This window comes from Struthio camelus, chromosome 18 (genome assembly GCF_040807025.1).
Source record: "Struthio camelus isolate bStrCam1 chromosome 18, bStrCam1.hap1, whole genome shotgun sequence".
Classification (NCBI taxonomy): domain Eukaryota; kingdom Metazoa; phylum Chordata; class Aves; order Struthioniformes; family Struthionidae; genus Struthio; species Struthio camelus.
Genome location: NC_090959.1, coordinates 12,259,186 through 12,278,159, shown reverse-complemented (window position 1 = coordinate 12,278,159; position 18,974 = coordinate 12,259,186). Strand labels below are relative to the sequence as shown.

Genomic DNA, 18,974 nt, shown 5'->3' with positions numbered 1-18,974 from the left:
TACAAATTTCCTAAGCTACCTGGAATCTTTAAGGCTGCTATAAAATTATGCTTGATCTGTAGATAGAAGAGAGAAGATCTTCTTTGTTTTGTTTTATTTTTTTGCTAAGATATCTTTTCCATCTGGAGACTTCAATATATGAGTGAGTGATTTATAATACCAGTGACAATTGTGAGACACAACTTGTATTTTTTTTTAAATGGCTGTGATATCACATCTATCATAATGAAAAATGTCTACAAAATCATTTTCTGCCTCAGAGCATCTTCCTAAATTCAATTAAGGAACCTTACTATCTACATGAATACAGCATAGTGTTTTAAGTAGAAAGGGGTACATGACTGTGTTTGGAGATCCAAAATCAGTTGCAATCAATTAGGATACCTGAAGTTAAAAAAAAATCCCTGTGAATAAAAAGGCAAAAAAGAAAGGTCGGCGGATATGAAAGCATAAAGCTGATCTTAATCAAGAATGTCTGCAAAATGGCAGATTGAAAAGAAGTTTAATTCCATTGTGTTTTCTATCCTTGTCAAATTTACCTAGGAGCTATCAACACTCCTGCTGTTTCTTTTTTTTTTTATTTCTTTTTCTTTCTTTTTAAGTATAATAGCTCAATCTGTCAATTATTGCTATATTCTATTTGTAGTTGTCTCAGCTGCGAGGTAAGGAGAGGACGTTCACCTTGCTTCATGCCCTTGTGGAACAGATCTTCTTACATGAGCCTGACGTGGCTAAATTTTCTCAGGAGCTGACAGAATTTGAAGCTGTTCCTGACGGTAAGAGGATGGAGGGAAAAATGGAGGGAAATAAAAAATTAAGTCTCTCAGTCCTTTCGTGGAAACTCCCATCTTCACACTGTGTGAATGACATTTATTATCATCTTTTCCCCCTTTTTTTCCTTTCCAGCTTCCATGAAAGGACTCAGTGCTGAAGTTGATGGTATGTAAATGTGGTTTTTAAATTCAGAGAAAGATTTTTATGTGTTGTGCAGTCATTTGGAACAGGTTTTCATTGCACTTCTGTAGTTTGTAAAGAGAGATAAAGGTTCAAAATATTGAGGTGAAGTATTGCTATGGTGATATTTAACCAGCCATGTTACTGTGAGGAATTTTAAAAAACAAATATTAAAGTGCTTCCAGGTGGTTTAGAAATATCAGAAATATACTGCCCATGGTAAATAGAATTTATATTAAACTACAGATATTAAGCAATACAGGTACTCTGTCAAAGTTACTGCTGGAAAGCAGTCACCAGGTACAGGCAATACAGCAGGAGAAAACTTAGTACAGTTAAGTAGTGAAGTTCAAGAACTTTGAACCAAACTGATATCCGTCTCTAAAAGGAATGTAACACTAGTGAAGTCAATAGGAGAGAACAGAATAAGGTTGTTCAAATGTAAGGTAGGCTTTTAGAGACATTTAGAACTTGCCATTTTGAAAATGTGGCGTGGGGATTGACTGTAACCGTGGACCAGTATATCCCATTTCAGCTTTTGATAATATATCAGAATGACAGTAGCTCTCAGCCTTCAGTGTGAAAAGCCTTTGCACCGTTTTGCTAGGCCTTTGGTAGTCAGCCAGGCATTTAGCTTGAGGTTAAAGAAGTGTGTTTTTATTTTGTTCCAATAAATTCTGGTCAACTTCTTAGGACACATAAATAACTAAAAATCACTATTTCCCTTCAGTTATTTGTGTTCTTTGGGGAAAATCACAGAATGGTTGAGGTTGGAAGGGACCTCTGGAGATCATCTAGTCCAACCTCCCTGCTCAAGCAGGGTCACCTAGAGCATATTGCCCAGGATCACATCCAGACGGCTTTTGAATATCTCCAGCGAAGGAGACTCCACCACCTCTCTGGGCAACCTGTTCCAAAGCTCAGTCACCCTCACAGTGAAGAACTTTTTTCTCAGGTTCAGGTGGAACTTCCTGTGGTTCAGTTTCTGCCCGTTGCCTCTTGCCCTGTTGCTGGGCACCATGGAGAAGAGGCTGGCCTCATCCTCTTGACACTCCCCCTTCAGATACTTGTACACGTTGATGAGATCGCCTCTCAGTCTTCTCTTCTCCAGACTGAACAGGCCCAGCTCTCGCAGCCTGTCTTCATAGGAGAGATGCTCCAGTCCCCTAATCATCTTTGTAGCCCTATTTGGTAGCATTTATATGGTACAATACTGGTAGCATTTCAAAATCACTAAATATTTTAAAGCCAGATTTGTAACGTCATGGCTAAAGTAGTACAACAGGCAACACCAGAAACTGTTGGGAGCTATCAAAGGAGCTATGTTATGGGAATTGGAGGAGACCGACTGGGCCCTTCCCTCCATGGATTCATGATGGACCGAGTGCAGATCACTCCTTTGAGTCCCAAACTGTCTCCATTCACCAGGGCGGAGAAGGAAAGAGATGGTATGAATCCTGCAAATTCTCAGCATGTAGACCCAGAGACACATCCTGGGGCTCATTTGCTGCAAGTATTGCATAAGTATGAAGGGAGGAAGATCCTAGATTGAAACCTTGGTCAGTTCAGGAATGAACCCTTTGATCCAAGGATGAATCCCACCTCTGGAGTAGTTCTCCACCAACCATTTCATACAGTTAGAGCTCTCATGGTAGCAGTCTGGTGTAGTGCTGTAGTGGTAAGTGACAAGATTTCCTGCTGTTACAGAGAGTAGAATTTTTGTTCTTTTATCTTTAAAGGAACGCTGAAAGTTATGCACAAAAACTTAGGTTAGATGAATGTTATTTTCACTGCTGATTCAAATGCTCAAAAGCTAGGAAAAGTCAGATTTATGACTGCTGCATAACCAGATACGGACCTCTTCATTATTCTCCAGTTGTATGTGATGTCACTATTTTTTCCATAAGACTCATTCCTCTTCTAGGATTTCTATTTCAAAATAGCAAGTTAATATTCCTAGATAAACACACTATAGACCCATATTCCTCTAAATTTTCCATTAAACATTTGCAGTCCTTAATACAACTGCATGCTGGTGAAATTTCTCACTTTCTTCCTCTTTCATTGTTAGTTTTAAAAAAAGAATTGGAAAATGTTACTCAGTGCAGGCGGCTTATCAAACCCAAGACGATCAAGGCAACACCGCAGGAGTCACAGTTCTGCAAGGAACTAAAGGTAATGTTATCGCAACGTTATTGTAGGCTGGAGATAAAAGGTGAGTAATCTGCTTGGTTTGTGCTGAATCCTGCCCTGACAAGGGATTCGGGAACATTTCAGATGGAAAGTAACCTCTGATAGCGTCTCATACCGCAAGACGCAGCATGAGAAGGGCTTTGCAGAGTTTCTACACCTCCTTTTGCTTTACAGGAAAATGAGCTTGAACGAATGAGGAACAGATAGACCCACAATCACCCACAATAAACAGTTTGGAACAACAGCAGTTTTAGAGCATATATGAATTTTATTAACTTCCTCTTCCCTCACACAGCAGGGAAAATAGTATAGAGAAACATCATCCAAAAACATGCCTAAATTGTGAGTATAGGTGGGCCTAAGGGGATTCTGCCCATGCGAATGACAGATCTCGATGGACACAATGGAAAAATAGTGAAACAAACTGTTGGCAAGCCAATTCTGGTCAGGAGTCAGCAGAGCCAAAGAGAGGACTTGTTAGCGCAGGTGTAAAGAAGCTGTGCTCTCCAGAGTACAGTTACACTGACTCTGGACAGAGCTGCTTCTAGGAAGTGCATTCCCCTCTACCAGCATGTCTACTTTCCTGAATATCTTTGTGCTATGCTTCATTGGGTGGTGTAGACATCTGCTAAATCAGCACGTTCCTTTCTGTCCTGGAGCAGCTCAACAGTATGTTTCTTCAATAAATAGCGAGTTGGGTAAAATGAATATGTTACAAAGGAACTACGATTAAGAATTATTATTTTAAAGTTTCTAGGGCCTTGTTTCTGGCTCTTTCTTAAGAAATAGCAATTGGGAGTGTTTGTGTTGCATGCAAGTGGTTTAGGTTATGCCAAATGAGGATACATGTATTGCCATGGAAATCAACACTTTATCGTGCTTCTAACTTTGTAAATTTTTGATAGATTTAGGTAGTGTTATTAGATGATACTGTGAAAAGTTCTCTAATATTGATGTTTGGTTTTTGCATTTCATGGCTTTATGCTAGCAAGGAAATATATGTGCTTGATCTGTGCTTAAATTTTGTGAAATGTGAAATTTGTGTGACATGGAAATTTTGCCTCGAGTTTTCTTGTTCTCGCTGTTATTTCGTACTTGCTTTAATATTACACTCTTATGCTAAATTAAGAAGTTTTATTTTTATTACAGGATCTAATTCAGAAGTATGAAGGAGACCTATCCTTACTGTCAAAAAAATGTGATGAAATGAAGAAGCTTTATAGTGACATACTGGTACATATTATATTAAAATGCAATTTGCATCTTATTTGCATTTGAAGATGATTTCATTTTCCATGTGGCCAGAAGTTGCCTCAACTTTTAACATAGTTGCTTCCTCCCCAGCCCTCCTTATTCTCTAATGTTAGGCTTTTGATACATTTCTCTCATTTAGAAAGGACTTTTTTTTTCTTCTGAACAATGCTAGTCCCTAATAGATACTTTTTGCTGCTTTATAGATATGCAAATAAAAAGTCAATACTTTACTTTACTTTTACTGATGAGTTATCAAAGGCTGAGGCATCATCTGAAGAGCACTGGAAAGGAATAGTGCAGCTTCCCTGGGGCTGGATATCTGATCTGGAAATATGTTGTAGATAGCCGTGGAAAACATGTTGCTCATAAAACAAAAATTTGTGGGCTTACCTTCGTAATTTTTTTATTCTGCTTATAAAATCAATAATGACCTTGACATGTGACACTTCCATAGAATTAACAATAAATTGGGGATAACTGCCTGTGGTATAGCTGTGGGCCATCAACTTCTCACAGATGGTCATTAGCACCAGAAAATGTCTCTCATTACTGTTTTAACCGATGGTACACGGTGGGTGAGTGGTGAGGCGTGCCAAAGATCAAGGGCTTGTAGCACCCAAGAGGTGCAATTAGGAGTACAACATGCAAAACTATTAATCAGGTATCACTGGATAAGGTTAAGATTTTGTGACCAGATTATATCTGAGTGGTTTCTGTTACTGTATTTTTTGAGCTCTAGACAGAGGATTTACTCATAAGAACGTTTTAGATGATGTCCAGATGACTGTATTTAGATAATGACAGATATTAGAAAATGTTAATCAACTGAATAAGCAATAACTTCTTGTCCAAAACTTTCCATATTTTCAGTTGCAATCTGAAACACTGAAATACTAGTATGTTGCTATTGAGCCCTGGGAGAGCGGTATCTTCCAATTACAATATAGCTCTCAATTAGAGGCAAGATAAGTACTTGTAGCAACACAAGATGCCTTTTAAAACTTTTTATTGAAGTATTTGGAGCTGTTCTCTAGATTTCTACTGGTTGATTAGAAAGCAGTTTCAGGCACCTCCTGTTCCTTAACTCATTGATCTCACTAAGGAGAAATCCATGAAAACAATGACAAACCTCTTGAATCAAACCCCAGCAACAGATTTAGTACTAAAAATCGTCTTCTGTCCTAGAACTGGAGAAATTACTTAGAAGTGATGTTAGTTAATGCAGGAATCCCTCTCCTAGTAATGAACTTTGTAGTGTGACTGCCTTTCACACATTTCATAGTAGAGTGTGTCTGATGCCAATACTGTTTAGGTCTTTTTGAAAAACTTTCTCTTGGATTAGATTTTTTTTTTCTCCAACAGCGTCTGCCTCCCTGTAAATATTTGGTGGTTGCTGTTGTTGTTATTTGCAAAACAAAATGCCAAAGAATGAAAACATTTTGATTTGGATATGCTGCTACCATGTCCACCGGGGTATATAAACCATTTTCCTTACGTACTATTTTTCTTTCATGAATGAGGTTCCTCTAACAAACTGCATAGCCAGGAAGCTTCATGATTTACTGATTTTTCTTTTCTTCAGCTAGAGAGACTGAGCTATAGAGACAAAAAAAAAAAAAAAAAAGGAAAGAGGTCATTCAGATAATTTAATGACAACTAAAGGGGCCACTGTTGCCTAGGATGTTTTGGTTTTCAGCTGGCTGGAGTTTTTAGTCAGCTTTAAATTTCCTTGGTTGGCTACTTAAAGTAGGAATAGGATTTCATGCTTAAGTCGATCTAAATTGGTACTGAAAGTGAAAGAGCATATCCTGCCCCGAGACATGTACTCCCACAGCATCCATTGGGCCAATGCTCGCTAGCCCTTTCGTGGCTGCGTGGTCAGCTGGATCAGGCTGTTGTGGCTGAAGGCTAATCGTTTTCATGATGGGTTGGTGCCAGTGCCAGCCCAAGGAATCAAGGAGAGAGGTATGTTCAGGAGTGTAGGTGAGGGAGAGACCGTTCAATGTCAATGTGAATTCTAAGCCTTACTTTGAGGAGTTTTAGATAGCCGACATATGAACGTTATTCTTGAAAGTTAATGCAGTTAGTGTGTAAGATGTGAGATTCTACCTACACCCACATCAGAGACGACAGTAATATGGAATACCTCGTACTGCTTGGATATGGACCAAAGATAAGGAGAGGAAAACTCCTAGCATTATGTGTTAATAATTAGTAATAATAATTAAGGCATTTAATCTTTTTCTTGCTCTTTCATTTTGTTAAGATCTTGGACATGGCTTAGCTTATCTGGGTAGCATTAATGTTAAATATCTTTCTCTTTCAAATTTACAGGTAAAGTTTGGTGAACCACAAGATCTAGACTCTCAGGAACTATTTGGATGGATATCTTCATTTATTTGTGAGTTTAGAAAGGCCTGTGTTGATGTCATGCCATAAGGACAAAACAATTCTTATAAAGAGAAGTGCAAGAAACATTTACGTTAATAAGTTTGAAAGTTTTACTAGTATGAAGTACCACATAGTAGTATATAATCTTTATAGCAGTATACTTTGAGTTTAAGAGATACTCAGTTGATACTATATAGTTTTGTAAGTTGTACTTGACCTGTAGAATCGCAGACGATCTATAACCCTTGTCCTCGTTTTTTTAATATGTGTGCTTTTGTACCTTGAGATACTTGTGTATTTGGAACAGAGACATTCCTGACATATTATGAATTCTCTTCTAATCTTCTTCTTTGATACGTGATTTTCTGACTGAGCTGTAGCTGTCACTCTCAATGACTAAATTTCTGCATGGTGATCTAATTTTTCACTGTTTTTACTGTAATTTTTCAGATAATATTTCATAAGTTTTATAATAAAATGGGGAGCTGTTACCCACTGAGGAGAATACTGAGCAAAAATTCATGTTCCTGTTAAAGCAATGCAGCTTTAATGTGTAAGCGAGGAAGTGTTTGGCTGGATTGTTTTTTTTTTTTTTTCCTTTTTTTTCTCCAAAGAAGTACAATAAAGCAATGCTTTTTTATGGCTGATGTCATGGATTCAGGTAAAATACTACAGAAGTCAATCAATAAATGAGATTTGCATTGGCAGGAAGAGAGCAATATCAGAGAGGCAAGATAAAAACTTGTCATGATGCATTTAAGTAATGGATACTGGAGATAATTATCCATACTTTTTAAAAGAGAAAATACTTCTGTTGTATTTGTTAACTTTTCCATGTTTTAAATTAGAATAATTATCTGGAGTTCAAAAATGTGAAAGGAAAAGAAAGCCTATAAATGCAGAGACAAAAAAGGACGTATTTAACCTTGAAAGTAGAAAACAGCTCTGTGAGGCCATTGATAAAATTTGGCATTTTCTCGACCGATGCTGAAAACAATGTTACTTGGGGCAAACTGTATTCCTTGACTTAATTTAGATCTGACAGCCCAATTCTCAAGAAGTTTTGGACTTTGATGGAAATGCTGAACGCTCTCCCTGACTTAAGTGCTAAAAGGAGTTAGGGCTAACTCTGAAAGGCTTAGATATACTTAAATCCAAAAGTTACATCATCAGAACCCTCTCTCATCGGGCGTATAAAATTTCTCTACGTCTAACGTTTCATTTGCTGTTGCAAATGTTGCCAGTGCTGAGCACCTAGGTATTTAGAAACGACTCCAGTGAAGAACCCGGGCAACCACCAGTCAGGTGCTGCAATGCCTAAATTTTAAGTGCTTGTTCCCTGTCACTCTAGACAGTAAAAGCCCTTTAAGACAACCACCAAAGATATAGAAGCACCAATGCACTGGCTGTTCTGTCTGGAAAGCAGAGATGCAAATGCCCAAGACTTTTTCTTGGCCTCAGCACTTTAAAGGTTGTAGCTAGCTGCTGCTCCTGGACCCTTAAGAGAGAACTTTTGATACTCCGTGACTAACAGCAGACCCCTATGCTAAAATAAAGAAAAGTGTTCCTGTGGATGGTGGGGCCACCATCGCAAAGGCGAGAGATCTATTTCACACCAATCACAATACACCTGCTGAGGGAAGGGGATGCAGCCGAGCTTCTGCCCACCTTCAGGCATTAGGTGCTCCATTCCCTTTGGAACCTCGCATCTGCTTCTTAGAGTAGGTGCACGTATCTTCAAAGAAGCAAGCAAGAATCATAAGTGGTCTTTTAAAATGTGAGTTTGCACTTCTAATTCGAGTAGTCGCTCAAGATGTGGAATCCTGACGAAAAGGACTTGAACCTTATAATCCACCTCTTAAAGGAGTGCTCTGGCCACCCACTGCTTTGAGATGAAAGGTGTGCTCACCGGCTGGCATTTCATTTCTGGTCAATTATTGCAAGGAAATATCTTCAAGAGGTGGTATCAAATGTTAAGAAAGTGCACTGATGAATAAAGAAGCAACTGCTCTTCCAGCTGCATCTTGTAAGAAACAAACCTAGCATCTCCTGTGAATGTCAATGGACCTCTCTGCTTAGTTTCTATGCTTTAAATCCATCCCTCCTCTCAGGGGATTTCTAAAAAGATCTTTGAGGAAGAGGCTCTAAAAAGTCTGTGTTCAGTACGCTTAATATCATTTTCAGGCACCTACTTATATATGGACACCATTTAGTGTTAGGCAGAGGCTACATGAATTAGGGGTGTGCACTTAAGCAGGCAGAAAAATATTTAGAGGTTACACATAGCCCCCTCAACCTGTAATGTCTGTCTCACTTGTGTACCTAGCACCTGGCATCCGTAAACTCTTGAATACCTACTTTACAGAAAGTGCATTGTTTTGTCTTCTCAACAATCTGTTATATCCCTAATACTAATAGTTAGTATCCCTGATACTAGTTTTACAGAAAAGTAGTTACAGAAAAATACATGGGTTTAATTTTACAGAAAACACAGTGGCTGTATTTTTCTTAAGTCGGCATCAGAACGCTGAAATCAGGTTGACACTGAAGTCAATGGGATCTATATATGTATCAGAAACTGCAGCTTAGGTCACTCTTTTCTGTTTGAAAGAGAAAAATTAAATTCCTCTCTATTTTTCTTGTGTCTCTATATTATAGTGCACTATGCAGTGCATATATGTGCACTGTAAACAACGCTTGCATTTCTGGATGTGTGGCATTTCCTCTCCAAAATCTGAGCCACCTTCATTTATATGTGAATCATGTAAAATAATCCTGAATACAAGTGCCATTTCCATGGTATCAAGATCCCTGCATCCCTGAACAGCATTCGTGATGGTCATGATCAGCTTCATGTTTTTCTACTCTTACCTTAGCTCAGGAGTCCTGGGAAGTCTCTTTTAAATAAACAGGGTTTTTTTCATGACTCACTTTTTTCCTCTAGTCTTTTTTTCACTATTATTATATCTAACAGCTTGTACTTGTTTTATAGCTCAGCTAGCATAGCCTCTTCCAATTAAAAATATATTCTACACAGTAGTCAATATCTACTTCTTTGTGTGAATATCCTAGAGCATTAATTTAAAAAATTAATGTCCAAGTACCTTCTTGGCAAGAAGTTCTAGCTCCTTTAGAGAGGGTGAAGATTTCCTATTGAGTGGGAGCTTACTGAGGAGACGAGTTTCAGTTTTCTCAAACAAGACATTTCTTCAATGCCTGTGAGTTTTAGAGGCCTCCTGATTTATATATAAAAATAAAGAAAGAGACCTTGTTCCCCTGCTCAGTTTTTTCTTTTCTTTTTTTTTTTTTGAATTTTATTTTTGCAGCTGTATTCATTGTATTTATATTATAATATAAATATATTGTATAATATAAATATATATTGTATTTATAGTATTTATTTGTAAAGAATGCTAATTGCCACACCTCAATATTTGTTAAGATTTATACTTATATAGGCAAAGATTCCTAGCTTTTTAAAAGTCTAAATCTCCCTGTAGATAATTTCTATAGAATTCTTCCTTAGATGCTGACAGTTTTATCCTGCAGTCCTGTAGCCAAAGCGTCAGGTTAGTATCCTGTTTTGTGGAAACTAATACCATTGGCAGCATTTCTACAAGTAACAACTTACAATAGCTTTAGTATTTTTAAGTCTGGTTATTTGTTGCCCTAAGAAAGCCCCAAAGGTTAAATTTGGCATATTATGACATAAGAAAACTTAATGTTATATAATGTAGTTCTGGGTCTCATACCCACTAAAATTAGTCTCAAGATTTCGTTAATCTGAAATAAGGCTGTGGGTCAAATGCTAGACTGATTTTTTTGTTTTTTTGACAACTCAGCTGTGAAAGAACTTCTTGCTAAAAAATGAAATAGAAATCTGTTTTGATAGTTTGTTTTCTTAAAACGCATAGTACTGGTCATATGTATAGTACTTTGGCAAGAGAAAGAGAGTGTAATTTTAGATTCACACATTATGCATTAGTTATCCCCAGCAAAAAACTGACTGAGAGAACTGCTGCAGAATTAGAGAACAACTGTAGGAAACTCTGACTTTATTCATCTGCCAGTGTATTCAAATCTGCTCTGAGAAACACCATAAGAAATGCAGCTCATAGAGGTATGGGTCACTTGACTTAAAGCCGTAAAGGAGCCTGCCTTACACATGTACCAACACTTGTAAGGGCTTTCCAAGTATTTACAGTTTGAAATACAAATGTTTTCCCCAGAGGCAGAAATTTCCCAGAGCTTACTCAAACTAAAGAACAGATGTAAAAAGCTGAGATTATCCAACACTAGATTCAGTGGAAAAATTCAAACTAAATGAAATCAACAATAACAACAACAACAACAAAATAAACAAGCAAGTAACTGCTAGGATGGTGGCTGAACTTTGCTTTCTAGCTTTCCTATTTCTTTCCTATTTGGTCTGCCAGCAGACCAGGCGACAGGAAAGGTGGTCCTGCTAATTTGTCCTGACAGCACAGATAAAAATTATTGTCACTTGGAAGGTGTTCTGTGCGTAAAAAGCTTTGCTGTCACGCAGGTATGCTAGTCTTTTAGCTTGATCTAACGCCATTCAAATGCAAACACCAACTGTAGGAGAAGAGAAAAATTATATTAGACAAAGAAAATAAAAACATGGGGTGTCTAAAAGGGAACCTGTTGGGCACTCACTGTAGAACTAAAGCCTGAAAGTATTCTTAGAAAATATTCATTCCTGTGCTTAAGAAGTTGCTGCTAATGATGACTCAGAAGAACCACAAACAAATTTCAAGCTGCTCACCTTAAAGATGAACGCATTAAAAAATTCAAACTGTGGGCTGCTTTGATGGAGTGCTGAGGGGCTCTGACTCAAACGGTGGCTCGGAAAGCTCTTGGTGATATGCTGCCCTGCGTCACTCGCTGGAAGTTTTGCTGTGGGTATTAGCAGAAGCAAGATTTCATTCCCTGATTCCAAAGAAATTTTCAGATTGCCAAAATGCTAAGCTATTAAACTCTCTCACTAAAGTAAATTAAAATATTCATTTTTTCACTGTTGCTGGTCACTATCCATACTAAAGCTTGAGCTGTCTATTTTATTCCAGGAGTAGCAACAAAGGGAGAGCTTTTTAATGAAAACTCAGACTCATGCAGGTATGAATACTCCATGCAAGTAGGATTTTTTTAGCGTTGAACGTCTATATTTCACTTCATGGCATGTTAGTGCAGCTAACATGATACATCTAGCGAGCTGACTGCGCCTTTTTGGGTATATAATAAGATGATTGCAGGGGGTGCAAATCATGCTTAAGCCTTACACTTGCTGCCTCTTTGCCCAGGGATGAATTTTACCCATTGAGAATATTTTAGTCAAGGACAGTCGGCAGTAATTAAACAACAGAAAACTACGAGGTAAATATTTCTTTAACCTCATTTTACAAATAGGATGATTGAAACAAAAGGTTTCAGATGTAGATATTAAGTCTCTGCATGCAATTTAAAAATGTAATGTGTATAGATGCATAAATATCTGACACTCCTTAATTTGTACAAGGATAAATAATTGGTCATATATGCTATGGTGATGTCATTCACTTATAAGCATTTAACTTAAAAAAGAAAATAACCCTAAAGGCTGTTGTCCCCAAAGTTCAAATACTGTTGAGCATATTTAGACCAAAACTCTTTTTGAAGCTTATAGAAATTTTCCTGAATAAGCTCTATAGGACTTGGCCTAAAACGATGTAATTATAAATAGGAATTTATTTGACTCATTTTCAAAACAGGAACTTTTCTCAACCAGTAAATAATTCCCAGATAATATCCCAAGCTGCTGTCATTAGTGCTCAAATTGAACTTTGTGATTTGGAATCCTGCCATTTAAAACGATCTGATGTCTCACTTTGTTGTCAGAAATTAAGCTGATTAAGAAAATTAAAAACAAACAAAATCTTTTTGATTATAGATTTACTGAACTTGCCCTACGGAAGGACAAAGCGGCTGTGATGACTATGCTCTCCAAGTTAAAATACAGTTCTTGCTGCACTTGATGAGACAGCCATGTGGAGTCTTCTGTGTGCCAAGCTAACTATCATTTTTCTGGCCCTCAGAACGTATCATTTAGACGACTAATTGTAGTCACATCAGTAGGAGTATACTGTGCAATGCAGCCATTCCAGGGAATGAAATTTAGAAAACAGTTGTGATTTATTCCAATTGCTCCCACCTCTTCCCCATGCAGCTGTGCAAAGCAGTCGAGTTATTGAGTTGCACGTGGAATATGACTGTCTAGAGATTAGGATGGTCAGGCGGAGGGAGGAGATCGAAGTTCCAGTCCCTATCTCAAGGAAGGTTCATATATTTTTGCATTGAAGACTTATTGACTAAAATAAAGAGCAGTCATTGGTACAGAGGCCAGACCCCAGATCTACCTTTCTTCAGGAGAAAGGCATGGCTATAGATTGTAAGGAGACCGGAGCACCTACCAGTGTCTGGTCTCAATGAATGTGCTGGTTTTACTTGGCTTTTTGGATCCAGTTCTGGGAACAAAATGCCTGAAAGCTATGCACAGCATGTGTTTTAGGGGCCTAAGCCCTTCATATATATTTGTCTTTCCCTTTCTGTAACCCATGAGCTGAGTTCGGAGACACTCAGATGGTTACCATGAAGGCTGTTTCTGACGCTCTCCTTAAAGTGCTGGAATGCATGTGAAAAATAGCTTCTATTTTGCAGGTTTTTTTTTTTAATCTGAATCCTTTGGGACTCAGATAATTGCTCATTAGCATTCATCTTGATGAAGTCATCCAGTAGATAAGCTCTGAATACCCATTGAGAGAAAGCTCAACTCACTGCAGTCAGTGAGATTTTGCTATTTGGTTAAAGAGAGGCAACATTTCAAGCTGAAAATCCCATAGCTTCTAGTGTTGAGAGCTGTAACGGTTAGCTCACAAGCATAAAGGTGGGAAGCAGGAAACTACATGTTCATACATTTAATTAAGAGAAGACTTCTGGAATGGGAGACTCGGGGAAGGACATCTCTGTCGAGTAGTTTGAACTCAGAGTGATTACCGAATGCTGTAATCTCTTCAGAAGTGCTTAGTGTTTGAGCTTCTATATTAGTCTTTTTCTGTCTTGCCTAGTATTTATTTACATAGCTTTATTAAAAAAAATAAAGTGAACAAGAGTTTCAAACAGAGGTGTTTCACACAGAATCACAGAATGATTTGGGTTGGAAATAAATTGACTGTTTTCTTCCTTGTGTCTTTTTAAAGCATTTACTAGCATAAAGATAGACAATCGATATTTACTGTTCTTGACAGCTTTGTTTGGACAGAACTAGAAAGGTCTGGATAAAATTACTCTGTGAAATGTCCAAGAAATTATTCAAACTTAGCAGAAAAATACTATTAAAAGACTCGATCTTTTTTCATCCCAGAAGTGGCTACAGTTCAGCCACGAGGAATCCTAGACTAAATATAGTTAATTGTACAGTGCTGCGGATCCTCTGGATGAACCTGCCTTCCTAACAAAGTTTAGAGGGGATTTGAAGGAGGACTTCTAACTCAGCTCTTGCGATGCTGCAGGTATCCCATTGTGCTGGCTGATCAGCTTCAATGGTGTTGTCTTGGTTGACACTGGATTGTACATACGTTGTTTCAAGGATGCATTCAGCCAGCATGATTTGTAAGGTATTACATACGTTTACAAGGGTGTCTAAATAATAGCAATGAAAAGTGCTAGTCATAAACAATTATGAAAGTTTACCTTTTGGATTAATAGACAAGCTTTGCAAGACGTATAGGGAATGTGTTTTACCTTCCATGCTGCTGCCACACTTTTCAGATTAAAAACAGATTTAGCACTGAAGAGGGAAAAATTCATTTAATACCGCTGCACTGAAGTAGTGATGCATGCAGAGCGCAGAGGAACGCTGCCTGTGCGCTGTCAAGCCTTACAGAGAGTGGAGCGCGTTGAGAAAGAAGAATGGATCTAGCATGATTTTCCTAATATTCCATTTAAGCCTCAGGGTTTGGGGATTTTTTTGTCCTTATCCACATCTTATATTTTAACAGAGATATTCAGAGGATTCTAGTATTAACATCTGGGGAATGACTGTTTATATATGACTATCTCTTGCAAATAAGCAAACAAAAAAACAAAGCAAAACAGTGCAAGTAATCGCCACCCTTTTTCTTGCCACAGCATTTCTGTGACAAGAGCATTTTTGAATGCTCATTGGAAAAAACAAACAGAAAGCTCAAATGTGGATATCGTTTAAACTGTGTTTTAAATACGTGACCAAAGAGAGCAATGTCTTTCTGTCAGTAGTCTGTCTTAGGCAGGTGCAGGAGAGGCACTGGTTAGGCCTGCTAGAGGCAAATAAACCTTGGAAAAAAATCTTGCATTGCTTTGCTTTGGTTAAAAATCGTTACACTATTTCACCAGATATTAACCACTTCCCACCTTTTACAAAGGCTAGAGTACTCATACTGTATATTTGTCTCTAAATAAGTTGCTAACTTACAGCTGAAAAGTATTACTCCAACCAAAGAAGTGAAATAGAATATGGTCAATGTGAATGTTAAAGGCATGTGTTCTACAATGCTGAGCGCTAAGGCAAATTTTCACACGTTCACAAAAATTATCACACTTACAGGATATATAACTGTGTGTAGTGTAGCCAGAGAGAGACTTGCTGTGGTCACCTATCAGTATTAGAGCAGAGCTGCAGCGCTGCAGGTCCGAACCCCGCTGGGCGTGTGCTGGGCAAACACCACCACCACAGACACTTTGCCATTGGAAGTAGGTGTCCCCATATCTCAGAGATGTTTGTCTAGAGAGAAATAAAAAAAAAGAAAGAAAGAACCACCCGTTCTTCCAAAATTGTCTATGAGGATTTTCTTCTGAATCATTTTAGATAAAGGTACAAATGCATGAGAAAGTGAGGTTTAGTCCTGAATCCTCAAGCAGCCTCCCGAGAGACACCATGGACAGTAAAAGATTTACTGATGCTTGAATAGTTAGATAAGTTACATAGTATTATTTCTTTTCTCTGATTGAAAAACTCATCTATTTGTTTTCCAACCCACTACCAATTGTGAACTGCAAATATTAGAACTGAATAGACACTTGATATTAATTATTTTACAGATTTGTTACACACATTACATACACATCATAAATTAAGCCCATAGCTTCTAGAAGTAAAAGTACATTCGGATTATAATATTTGCTATCCAAATGATCTCTTAATCAAAAATATAAAGTTGAGAAAATTACACACGCCTTTTAAAAGATGGGTGACTTTGGGAAGACAGCAGAATCAAGGGCTGAGATACTGTATTCTGCCTCTGAAAGGGCAAAGCATAACTTATATGTTGCAATATGAGTTTGAGGCACCTTTGCACATTCCCAAAAAAGAGATTACTCCTGAGAAGGTCAATTTTTTAGAGAAAAGTTCTTAAAGAAATAGGGTCATATTTTCTTCACCCCCCACCCCTTTAGCCTTGGTGATACCGAGGAAAGTAAATGAAAGAGAATGGAAAAATGAAAGGAAAATTGCAATGTCGAAACTATTAGAACAAAGCAAAACTATCAAAACAAAACAAACAAACCAAAGTTGTGCCTAACTTTGGAGATTTGCCCATATAACTTTCATTCCAAAAGGAGAGGAGAGAAGCCAGTTGGCTTAATGGTACTAGAATGGGATTTTTATTTATGTTTCCCAATAGCATGTGAATATAGCAGGACCATCTGATAAAATCCGTGCTGCATGGAGGGTAGAGACTAGTCTGAGCAGTGACTGGATTTAATGAAAGCTGGTAACTAACAAAAGAAACCTAAAGTATATGCAAAAGCAGGGTTTATTCTTCTGTTTATGTTGATATATCTCAATAGATGTCGCTAAAAATCCTATAGCAAAGCCATTCCCTGTGGCATGGTTTCTGAATGTCATCACAAGTCTTCAAGTACATCTGCTCCCTTTTAAATATGAAACAAGCAATGGACAGTCTCTTAACTCGCTATCTTAGACATTTCTTTCCACACCAATTATTCCCACAGCAGTGCTATTTTTAGTTTTTCACTGGGCTTGGCTATGAAAAACACTCAAGGAGAAATTTATGTGGGACAAACTCTCCTGAGAGGAGGTAATCTGTGTACCTCTATTGGTGTCAAAGGAGATGCCTTAAATTACTCCACTTCAGGGTCTAATTTTTCTGTGGTTTCCTTGACGCCAAATTAGTGAACAGTATCCACAAAGTATTGTCAACAGTTTAAGCTAAATTGGCTGTCAACAGGTTTCTGAAGACCTTGCAAACTCCATTCTGAGTGTATTGTAAATATGTTGCTTAGTGAAACCAGCTGTTAAGCCCAGAGCAAGTGAAAAACCAAGTCCCTTCCGTTTTCCTCTTGTTGAGGAAAGATTTTCCTGCTAGGTTATTTTTGTGGCTTTCTGACCTTACCATGGGATTTTATTCCATTTGAGTAAAAGCCTCACTTCTTGCCAAGCGAAAGTCTGTTAAAACCATTGCAGAGATTATACAGGGCAGCGCTTCACAAAATCATTTATTTCATAAAATTACAAAAACATATCAGGTAAATTAGATGTAAACATGAAAAAGATAGTTTTTTTTTTCCTAGAGGTGAGCTTAACTGCAGTATTGAAACAAGAACTATATTTTACTTCATAATAAGACTAAATACCTTTTTAAAGGCAATCAATATACGTAAGTGGATTTTACAGTCTTAGTCCACCAAGCCATGCTCTTACAGTTGAGTTAAACATGTAAATTAGTAAGAGATTTATACAAAATATTCTGAATAAAAATTAACTCAAGCAATATTAAAACTATTTGAGCAGAGGCCCCAAGCAAGGTTAATTATGAAATTCATTGGTCTATTGATGTTGCCAACGATTTACTCCTACCTAGAAGCTTTGAAGGAGTAAAAAGAACCTGCTGGGTCAAATTTTGCTTTAAGTTTTGCACAAATGTAAATCCCGACTAGGTATATTGGACTCAGTATAGCAATACAAGTCTGGAGAACTTCCAGTTATCCATCAGAGAGTTAACTGCAGAAGCAGACTGCTGTAAGTAATAGCAGGGTCTGGCCAGTTAGTCTGTAGCAGAGCCAGAAGACTGATGGAGATGACAGCCGGATCAGGAAGTACAACACTTAGCCTGAACGAATGTCAAAAGATGGTAAAAAGTCTGACCAGACGAGCTGAGCTCCACAAACACAGCCCTATGTTTTGGAGTCAGCATCTACGTTCTGCCTTTTATTTTAGTCTTTCTGCTCCTGTCTCCCCCTCCTCTCCCACCCCAGTTCACCTTGTACGTCCTCATTAGGAGGAGTTCAACAAAGAGCCAAAAGGAGCTACGCCCGAGCTAGGTTTGCAATCCTGCGAGAAGGCTGATGGGTACTCCACCAGCTCTGTACAAAACCACAGTACGCGTTCAGCAAACAGAAAGCTCAGCTTGACAGAAGGGAAATATAATTAGGATAAAGAAAAAAGGGAAGGGAAGGGACGGGGGCTCCTGTTACCGAGAGGTTAGTAAAATTCTTAAGGCCTCTAGACACAAACAAGGAACTCAAAAGCGAGAGAGGAAGTCTGAGGTAGATTATTTCTCCCTTTTGTAAGGCAAATGAGTAATTATATAAAGCAACATGTTTTTTTCCAGAGAAATTTGAAAGGTATCATGCAATATTGATAGAGTAACTGTATTTAATGCAAGTTTACAAGCCAAGATGTAAAAGGAAATGTAAATATAAGAGTGGCGTTCTCTCTTTATTCTTCCCTTGGCTCTTGCCTTTGTCAGAGAAATGTCTAGGACGCCTTCTTTCCCTGTGCAAGGGCAAAATACTTCCAGCTGACGCTGACTTCAGGTCTCTGTATTATATATCCAGAAAGATAAAGAAACCGCGAGCTTAGTCTCACTGAATTTCCGTTCTTGAACGTTGTTGCTATTTATTTTACTCATTTTTCTTTTAAAGGAAAAAAAATTCTTGTTAGAGGGAGCTGGATCAATACTAAGAAATTATTTGTCCGATAGAATAAGAACAGTCATTAACGTTACTGCTTATGAATTAAATGCAAACCTCACTTTTCAACTTGTCCTTCCTGTATCATCCCTAGCAAACTTCCCTTATTTTATACAGCAATTAAAAAACAGACAAACCAGCTAAACAAACACTATTTC

General features: G+C 37.9%; 1 protein-coding gene across 5 annotated transcripts in view; it reads left to right on the top strand.

Moving 5' to 3' along the window:
* The window catches only part of LOC104150028 (uncharacterized), an 88,333-nt gene extending 78,206 nt beyond the window's left edge, over positions 1-10,127 (top strand). For 2 of the 5 annotated variants that reach the window (XM_068912451.1, XM_068912450.1), the window contains 5 exons: positions 647-776; positions 907-939; positions 3,026-3,129; positions 4,297-4,380; positions 6,736-10,127. In XM_068912451.1, the coding sequence (XP_068768552.1) occupies positions 647-776; positions 907-939; positions 3,026-3,129; positions 4,297-4,380; positions 6,736-6,840 (456 nt within the window). In that variant the 3' untranslated portion in view covers positions 6,841-10,127. The remainder of the gene's footprint in view (positions 1-646; positions 777-906; positions 940-3,025; positions 3,130-4,296; positions 4,381-6,735) is intronic. The other 3 variants (XM_068912449.1, XM_068912454.1, XM_068912453.1) reach the window with 2 other exon arrangements.
* Positions 10,128-18,974: the final 8,847 nt, after the last annotated feature.